Genomic DNA, 9,426 nt, shown 5'->3' on the forward strand with positions numbered 1-9,426 from the left:
CCCCTTAAATTGCCAGGGCCTCTCAGAGAGCCCGAAGCTTTATTGCATACTTCTATAACCTAAGAATAGCTCAGCCAGCGTAGTTACTGAATAATAAGCTATAGTATGTAATAAGCCTGAGATTTTAAGGGGTTAAAGTCACTGAGCTCTTTAGAAGAACCATTCAAATGCCAGAGATGTTTTATATGTATGTATGACTTAACTTTATATTATTCCAGTGTTCACTGGCCAGTGGTTGTCTACATTGTCAACATGGCAACATTTGCACTCACCTGTCTCAGTCACTGAAGCAAATTCCACACAGAGATAATGAACCTTAAGGATTACACAACAGAAAGACGGGAGTGGTGAGGTATGTTTTTGAATTTGAGGACAGGTAGGCTTACAAAATCGACAGACAAGTTTGGGTGGTGACAGGTAAGCTAGTCCTGATGCCACCAAGGCCACAGGTAAGACACTTTCCAACCGATTCTAGCTTATTGTTGCAAATCTGCCTAACGTGTTAATATCTAAACTGTGTGAAATTTATTTTGAGGAACTTCTTGCTTTGTGTTTTAGTCATGTATATACTGGACTGAAATTCAGGCACTTTAAATATCAGAAACAGGCTCTTGGAGGTTGCGGTAGCCTTTTAGTAGACATTGGGCCTCATTCACTCATCGTTCTTAAGAAGAAATTTCTTCTTAATACCCACTTACGCAGTTTTCATGAAGATCCTGATATTGACCAGTGTTTTCTTATTTGGGATTTGTTCTTAGTTAAGAACAGAATCTACACACACTCGAGATCACAAAGGTGAGAACAGTTCTGCGCTTTAAGAACACGTCATGAATCTGACGTAGGCTTTTTCTTAGGACCTTTCTCAAGAACACATTTAAGAAGAAACAGGAAGATGTTGGTGAATGAGGTCCATCCAATGCAGTAGATGAACAAATAGTTCACATTCGAATTGTTTGAATTGTGTCAAATGGACACCTCAGTGCAACTGCATTTCTCACTGCCGCCTTTGTTTTTTTTTTTTGTATGAATACGCCTGACATTCCTGTACTTCTTTCTCTTTATGTTGTGTTAAATTAGAGGTGTGACCTGGAATGCAAGATGGTTGTCAAACATTAACATAGTTACTGTGTGTTGTCAGATAGCTGAAGCCATTAAAAACAGCAGAAACCTTCAGGCTGTCGGTCCTCAGTTTGCCAGCGTTATATGCCTTTGTTAGGTTTTTTAAACCATTTTCTAAATCTCAAGCAAGAACTTGGGATGGTGTTTATGACTATGCTAACCTTGGCATAATTCTATGATGGCACATTCCTTACTTAATGACTTGAGGTGAAATTTAATTGATGTTTAAATCTGTTTTTATGGATTTTATGGAAGTCTGAATTGATGAATGTCATGATTCAGGTACATGAATTGTGCTCAAGATGAGCTTTTATCAGGATCTCAAGGCTGGAAGAATATTATAGGGCATAGAAATTGTGTTATCTGACAACATACATTAACCATGTATCACATAAGGGAAGTGATACACTTGCAGCTTAGCCAAAAATCAGTAACAGCTCTAACTGGTTAGTGGTGGACCCCCTTAAGCAGGAGTTTATTGAATGAAGTGGTCTTTAGCTCATGGGAAAAACATTAATCATTCATTATTCTACTGTCAGGAGCTGTGACAGAACCAAATGCGGTTCAAATTTGATTTGTAAAGTGCTAAACTGGCATGTTTGCAAACGTAGATAACAGGTGTTAATTGAGTCCACTGTGGTGGTCATAAAAGCTGAAGGCTCATAGTGAAGAATGGGCTGAGAAACAGCACTGATTTTCTACCAGACCCTAATGCTGCTTCCTGTTTACCTGCTATGACAAGCCATGACATGTGACCAGCGGTAAGCTTGTTATGTGCTACTGAAATATGTAATAGTTGACACCTGCGGCATCCGAAACCACACACAGCACTATGCTATACTATACTGTACTAATAAATGTACTACTAATAGTAGTATACCATTTATAGTATTTATGGTTTATAGTATTTATGATGTTTTGGACTCTTTTGTTTGGACCATATCCTATTGACCACAAATCAGCCACGAGACCAGATCTCACCCCATCCTATCAGGCTTGCAAAATTATTAATTAATTATTTTAATTTTCTATTTTCTAGGACTGGTGTGGTAGAATTTTGCTGCAAGCGCTGACCCAAAGATTGTTGTTGGCGGAGGGGGGTGGGAGTGCACTTTACATTGCAGTGCATGCTGGGGATTGTAGTGTGGCTATATATATATAATACACTGATCAGGCATAACATTATGACCACCTCCACCAGTAACACTGACGTGGTGGTGGTGTGTTAGTATGTGTTGTGCTGGTACGAGTGGATCAGACACAGCAGTGCTGCTGGAGATTTTAAACACTGTGTCCACTCACTGTCCACTCTATTAGACACTCCTACCTTGTCAGTCCACCCTGTAGATGTAAAGTCAGGGACGATAGCTCATCTGCTGCTGCACAGTTTGTGTTGGTCATCCTCTAGTCCTTCATCAGTGGTCACAGGACGCTGCCCACAGGACGCTGTTGGCTGGATATTTTTGGTTGGTGGACTATTCTCAGTCCAGCAGTGACACTGAGGTGTTTAAAAACTCCACTCAGACCAGCGCAACACACACTAACACACCACCACCACGTCAGTGTTACCGCAGTGCTGAGAATGAGGGTCCATGGGGGTCCTGACCACTGAAGAACAGGGTGAAAGGGGGCTAACAAAGTATGCAGAGAAACAGATGGACTACAGTCTGTAACTGTAGAACTACAAAGTGCACCTATATAGTAAGTGGAGCTGATAAAGTGGACAATGAGTGTAGAAACAAGGAGGTGGTCATAATGTCAGGCCTGATCGGTGCACATACTTTTGTTCACATAGTGCATTTAGTATAACCTTTGAACCGTAATGTACAGCCTATATATGCATCTCTCCATTGTTTTCTTTTGTGATTTTTTTATTGCTTATTTGATACTATTTAGCCAACATTTCCCCTTCAGCAAGTTTTAGCAAGGTTAAAATACAACTTATACAAACAATTTCACCTAAACTGTGATGACATTAAATGGGCAAAGCCCAAAAGGCAAAATATTAAGCTTTTAATCATCTTAACAAGAAATTATTAAACAAACAGATAAAGTAACTTACTATGGGACATTTTTCTTTTTGATTTCTTTACATGGTAAAGTCTTGTGGGTAAACTTGCAGGCAACCTTTTATAGAAAAAAAGAGTCAGTATGGTTCCACTCAGCATTGCTGGCTTCAAACAGTTGAAAAACACTGCCAAGCTAGTTTGTGGTTAATGTGAGACCAAATGTTCTCTCTAGGGTTTAAATTTGGACTCTGGCTGGCCCAAAACCTGCAGTAAAACTGTTAGAATTTGTGCTTGGCCCAGTTTTGGGTGTAGAAATGCTACATCAGTGGCATTGCTTTTATGCTCACCTTGTAAATACGACTAAAACGTTGACTTCTGTCCTGATTTTGTTACTGTGCAGTCATATCAGAGCTTGGATAAGGAGCGATGGCTCCTATCTTTGGCTGGATGTCAGGCTCCTTTTCCTCATTTGAGATCACCATTGCCTCCGTCCTCTTCATTGTTGTCTGCATCACATTGTGCACACTTTGCACCAACTGCTTCAGGTAAATATGAATTAATTATGAGCCTGTGTGAGGTGGTTCATGACAAAATTATTGTTCAAAAAATGTTTTAGTTTGTGTGTTCTTCAGCCTTTATTGCACCACATTCATTTTCTAAGGACTCTTATTGTAGAGGGTGGAGCTAGGAACCACCCAGGGGAGGAGTGTGTGAGTGTGTGTGAGCAGGGAGCAGAGGAGCTGAGTGAGAGCGACGTGAGCTAAGGAGTGAATGAGCCGTTGGATAAAAGAAAACTATGCTTATGTATGGCATGGCTGTGGCCAACAACAGCTGGAAAATAAAGCACCATGACTTGTGCAAAAGCTGTGTCTCTTTTTTAAATAGTTGCAAATGCTACATTATTTTTATTACACAGACACACTTTGGAAGAACATGCTTAGTTAAGCCTGGCAATTAAATGTGGCCACAATAAACCTTCTCAAAATTTTGTAGAGTTCTGTAACAAACCCAAAAAAGCCACAGTGACTAAAAGTAAAGAATTGTGAAAGAGCCTTTAAGGGTAAGACCACCACAAGTGAAATCAAAGGGAAGTGATACACTTGCAGCTTAGCAAAAAATCAGTAACAGTGCTAAGTGGTTATGGTGAGCCTTCTTAAGCAGGAACTCATTGAATTAAATTGTCCTTAACACATGGAAAAAAAAAAACATTTTGTTCATTATCCTACAAGCACTGATGGGCTGTCAGGAGCTGTAACAGAACCAAATGTGGTAGACCGTTGGGTGCCCTGAGGGGTTTTTGCCAAGTCAACAACACCACCGCCAACAAAATATTTCACTGTAACCCCCATATTTAGCTGTCGCCCACATGTTTAGCTAGCGTTACTTCCTGCTCCCGTATTTTGATCCACGTGTTTAGCTGAAGAGACTGCTGCTCTGGCCTGTTCTTACTTCTTCAAGCGTGGTTTGTGGAATGCTGATGGTTTAGATAACTGTCAACATCACTGCTGTTTTCTGACATGATATATGGTTTTCTATCCCAGGAGAGAGAGGCCAATCAAAGTGGGGTTTGGTTTAACTGTAATGTAGGCATTGTTGGTAGGAATGACAAATAGTGCCATGGAAATATTGTATCATAACAGGTCACCTGTTTAATTAGAAAATAATTCCATTTGAAGTGCACAATCACTGCATAAGCTGTTTAAATAATGACTGAACACAGTCTTTTATCATCCACCCACGTCAATTATAGCCAGTCAAGCAAGACCCCACAGTACTCTAAGGAGAAGGAAACTCCTTCATCTAACCTGCCGAAGGTAAGTGACACACCAAGATCTGTCTGGAAATACTGTAAATCTTGTCATTTAAAGAACGCTGATGTGCTACTATAAGTATTGTCATATTACATCATAAACTGTCAAGCAAACTATGAATAAAACATGAAATGCAAATCAGTTATGAGTACATACACCGATCAGGCATAACATTATGACCACCTCCTTGTTTCTACACTCATTGTCCATTTTATCAGCTCCACTTACTATATAGGTGCACTTTGTAGTTCTACAATTACAGACTGTAGTCCATCTGTTTCTCTGATACTTTGTTAGCCCCCTTTTACCCTGTTCTTCAGTGGTCAGGACCCCCATGGACCCTCACAGAGCAGGTACTATTTGGGTGGTGGATCATTCTCAGCACTGCAGTGACACTGACATGGTGGTGGTGTGTTAGTGTGTGTTGCGCTGGTCTGAGTGGATCAGACACAGCAGTGCGGCTGGAGTTTTTAAACACCTCAGTGTCACTGCTGGACTGAGAATAGTCCACCAACCAAAAATTTCCAGCCAACAGTGTCCTGTGGGCAGCGTCCTGTGACCACTGATGAAGAACTAGAGGTTGACCAACACAAACTGTGCAGCAGCAGATGAGCTATCGTCTCTGACTTTACATCTACAAGGTGGACTGACAAGGTAGGAGTGTCTAATAGAGTGGACAGTGAGTGGACACTCTGTTTAAAAACTCCAGCAGCACTGCTGTGTCTGATCCACTCGTACCAGCACAGCACACACTAACACACCACCACCACGTCAGTGTTACTGCAGCGCTGAGAATGATCCAGTACTAACATACAGTCAGCATCCTATACTGCTGTCTTGAAGTGATAATATGTGGAGGTCTGTTTCATCCTTCTGCAGGAGAGACCAGAAGATCAGTGGAGCACAAACAGAACCTCGGGCAATCAGCATGGTCGGTCCATCTGCTTTCTGTCTGTTTCTCACATGTGATGTACTGTACATTACAAGTGGTAGGATTTTTTAATGAAAAAACAACAACAAAAATGTTCTTCAACGTAAAAGTGGATATCATCATTAAAAAATCATTAGAAATATTTCCAGTCATCAGTCCATCTATGGTAAAATCTTTGTATTAAGATTGTAATAACACCTATGTGACCATAGCCTTCAGTCATTATTTGTTTAAATTGCTTTAATATTGTAATCATATTGTCATGCCCAGCAGGCTAGTCATGGCCATGAATTTGCATTTTGATAAAAAAAATAGCATATTTTGATGAGAAAACACCCCAAAACATTTGAATATTTTGACTGTTTTTTGTAGCTTTAAACTCTATGCCAAAAAGGAGTGTCCCCCAGGTTCCTGCTAGGCCTCACACCAGGAGTGCCACCATGGTGCAGAGTCAGCCACCCACAGTTTATACTCACAACAGAGGTAAGAGAAGTCTTTATTTATTGTCTTTACTTCTAGGGGTGGACAATACATTGGCAGTCAATACATTACTTGATGATCAATGGGGAAATGTAGCTATTATTATTGGTCTGAAACTGGATTTACAACGACAATTTAGTTTCTTGTTTTTAGCTTGTGCATATGTTTGTGCAGGTGCTGAGAATTTCCTCAGTAAAAGGGATAAAGTCAACTCGACATGAACCTGCTTGCATGCACTAAAAGAGATGGATTATCTCAGGCACAGTTTTACAGTGTTTTGCTTTGTTACTAAGTGTTACTAAGTTACTAAGTTGATTGACAGAAAATGAAATGAACTGAAAAACAGTACGTAACACATTCGATCGACATTACACTTATCGCTGCCGCCATATTGTTGACATACCACCAGTCGCATGGCAATGACAGCAGCACTCGTAGAGCCAACTTTTGTTTACCATTAGTTAATAAAACATCTTGAAAGATATAATATAGACACAGTGTGCTGTGTAGTTCATGGTTCTGGTAACAACAGGAACAAAAAACAAACTAGAGTGAGCTTTGATTATATGCCGGCTCTTTGACGTTGTGAAGGGGAAAGAGGCTGAAGTGCTGAGCCAGCAAGAACTGTATAGCGAGAATAAACAGGAAAACTTTCAGTCTGTCCCAGATAGGCAGCGAGGTTAAGGATGAATTCTGTAGTGTTTTCCTTAGAATTAAACTTTTTATGTCTAATTTGATGCTTTTAGCTTATGCAATGTGCAGGCTGGTGCAGTATTTAGGTAATTATAGATGTGTGGATATGTTTTTGCAGACAAAAATGTCTCAGGACTCAAAGATAACAATGATTTGCTATAGATCAGCACCTCCAATCACACACACACACACATTTTCTAAGCCGCTTATCCTTCTGAGTCACGGGGGGAGCTGGAGCCTATCCCAGCGGTCATTTGGCGGAAGGCAGGAAACATCCTGGACAGGTCACCTCCAATCAAACTGGCTTTTTCTTGATTTAGAAGCCATAGCCAGCACTGACTGCTCTTCCCTGTTCCCTGATACTGACATTGTTTCTGGCTAGTAGCTGTTGCAGCACTGCTCTATCTACAGTCAGTGTTTTGCTAAAGAAACAATGTGCCAGTCCTCCTGCTATCAAAGTTCAAAATACAATCACAAGCTCTACACTGCACATCACCAGTGTGCTTTTTATCTGATGTGATATCCTGGTCATATTTTTTCCACAATGAAGACATCCCTGACTCATTTAGAATTTAAAATATTTCCCTTTAGCAAGCTTTCATTTTATTTCGTTGCTGGTAAACAGTTAGTAAGACCGACTTTGTTGTCCACATACTGTACACATAGTGTACAGTAGGCATACTGCTGCAAACAAAAACAAATCTACTTCATAAAAAATAACTCTGGTCAGATAGTAGACCCTTAGATTCAATGCACTTTATAAATGGATTATAGTGTAAACTTGATTTAAAATGCAACAACAACAACAACAACAACAATAATAATAATAATAATAATAATAATAATAATAATAAGCAGTGGGTAGCCCTGCTGCCTCACAGTAAGAAGGGCCTGGGTTCGATTCCCCGGCCGGGCAACCAGGGTCCTTTCTGTGTGGAGTTTGCATGTTCTTCCCGTGTCTGTGTGGGTTTCCTCCGGGTGCTCTGGTTTCCTCCCACAGTCCAAAGACATGCTAAATTGCCCCTAAGTGTGAATGTATATGTCTGCCTGTCTGCCCTGCGATGGACTGGTGCTCCAGCTCCCCCCTGCGACCCAGAAGTATAAGCGACTTAGAAGGCGTGTGTGTGTTGACCACAATAAATTGTTAGTTATTAGTTACTAACCTTTGAATTCTATATTGGTGCATTCCTACTTACTATACACAAACGTATAGAAATTACATTTTAGATTCAGTTTCCTTGTCATGTGTTTTTGTGCTGCACATTCTGAACAGAGTCTAATCTCTCGCTTAACAGCTGAATCACATGGATATTTCAGCCAAGGCATGATGCCCTGGCTTACAGATACTCCAGGCGTGTCCGTTGGATCCAAAGCCTCCATATTTCCAAGAATTCCTGACCCCCCACTGCTTCCATCAACCTTCCACCAACCCAGAGTCCAGGTGGAACCAGCGATGCAGCCTCCGTCGCTACAGCAGCCTGAGACAGTCATTAAAGACCATGATACACGAGACAGAGAAGATCAGTCATATACCAGTGACATGTTCACTGACCACACATACTCTGTCCCAGGGCCGGAGGTCAGTGAGGAACATCCCTATGAAAGTATAGGCATGGTAAATGTCAGTGAGCCTTCACCGCTCTCTTCCAGCAATGAAGCTGCTGAAAACCAATTCGGGAATGAGAGCCCTTACCAAACAATGGCAGAACCGGGTGAACCTGCTGCTGGTCATTCATCCACATCCCTTACAGTGTTGGACAACGGACAGGCAGAGAAGCCAGGAAAGCTTTTCTTGCCTCTCCCAGCTGAGCAGGATGGCCAGTGTTTGACTGGTTCAGAAAGCACAGCTGTCTATGCAGCAGTGAACTGGAAAAAAAAAACAATGAAACTCGTGGAATTCCCTACTTTACCAACCACCATGGCACTGGATGAGGATGATGTAACTGAGGAGGCTGCACCTCCTATTCCAGAAAAACATTTTGAATAGCATAAACGGGACTGTATTTGACTTGATACAGCATGATATGATATATAATATTTGATACTGTGTCTGCACTTGATCACCCAATAAAAATTAATGAATGTCATAAAACCAGTTCTATTAGATCACATTAGAAAAGGCTAAACTTCAAAAAACTGGTTCCTTTTTGTGTCTGTACATTTATTATTCACACATGAGTATGAACTTTTTAAATTTTCGTTTACTTTGACAATCAGATAGTCAAATTGTGAGGATAATCATTAAACTGCAAGGTTTGGTGCAGAAACATTTTCATTTGCTTTAAAAGAAGCCTGTATTGATCTGACTTCCACCACTGAAATGCTAATTTCTACTGGCGACTGTATGGGATTTTCAGTGTTATGTTAGTGCCAAGCTGACGGT

The 9,426-nt window shown here is 40.7% G+C and overlaps 1 protein-coding gene across 1 annotated transcript; it reads left to right on the forward strand.

The window, feature by feature from the left end:
- Positions 1-271: 271 nt before the first annotated feature.
- On the forward strand, positions 272-9,133 carry LOC118815355. The gene is made up of 6 exons (XM_036581413.1): positions 272-449; positions 3,529-3,673; positions 4,879-4,942; positions 5,819-5,870; positions 6,243-6,353; positions 8,339-9,133. The coding sequence occupies exons 2-6, from the start codon at positions 3,555-3,557 to the stop codon at positions 9,028-9,030; spliced, it is 1,038 nt and encodes a 345-aa protein (XP_036437306.1). The 5' UTR covers positions 272-449; positions 3,529-3,554; the 3' UTR covers positions 9,031-9,133.
- The last annotated feature ends 293 nt before the right edge of the window (positions 9,134-9,426 follow it).

This window comes from Colossoma macropomum, unplaced genomic scaffold, assembly GCF_904425465.1.
Source record: "Colossoma macropomum unplaced genomic scaffold, Colossoma_macropomum, whole genome shotgun sequence".
NCBI classification, from domain to species: domain Eukaryota; kingdom Metazoa; phylum Chordata; class Actinopteri; order Characiformes; family Serrasalmidae; genus Colossoma; species Colossoma macropomum.

Coding starts and splice junctions, on each gene's coding strand:
- LOC118815355 (XM_036581413.1), top strand. CDS start 3,555: ATGGCTCCTATCTTTGGCTGGATGTCAGGCTCCTTTTCCTCATTTGAG. Junction 4,943..5,818: donor CTTCATCTAACCTGCCGAAG/GTAAGTGACACA, acceptor ATCCTTCTGCAG/GAGAGACCAGAAGATCAGTG. Junction 5,871..6,242: donor AACCTCGGGCAATCAGCATG/GTCGGTCCATCT, acceptor TGTTTTTTGTAG/CTTTAAACTCTATGCCAAAA.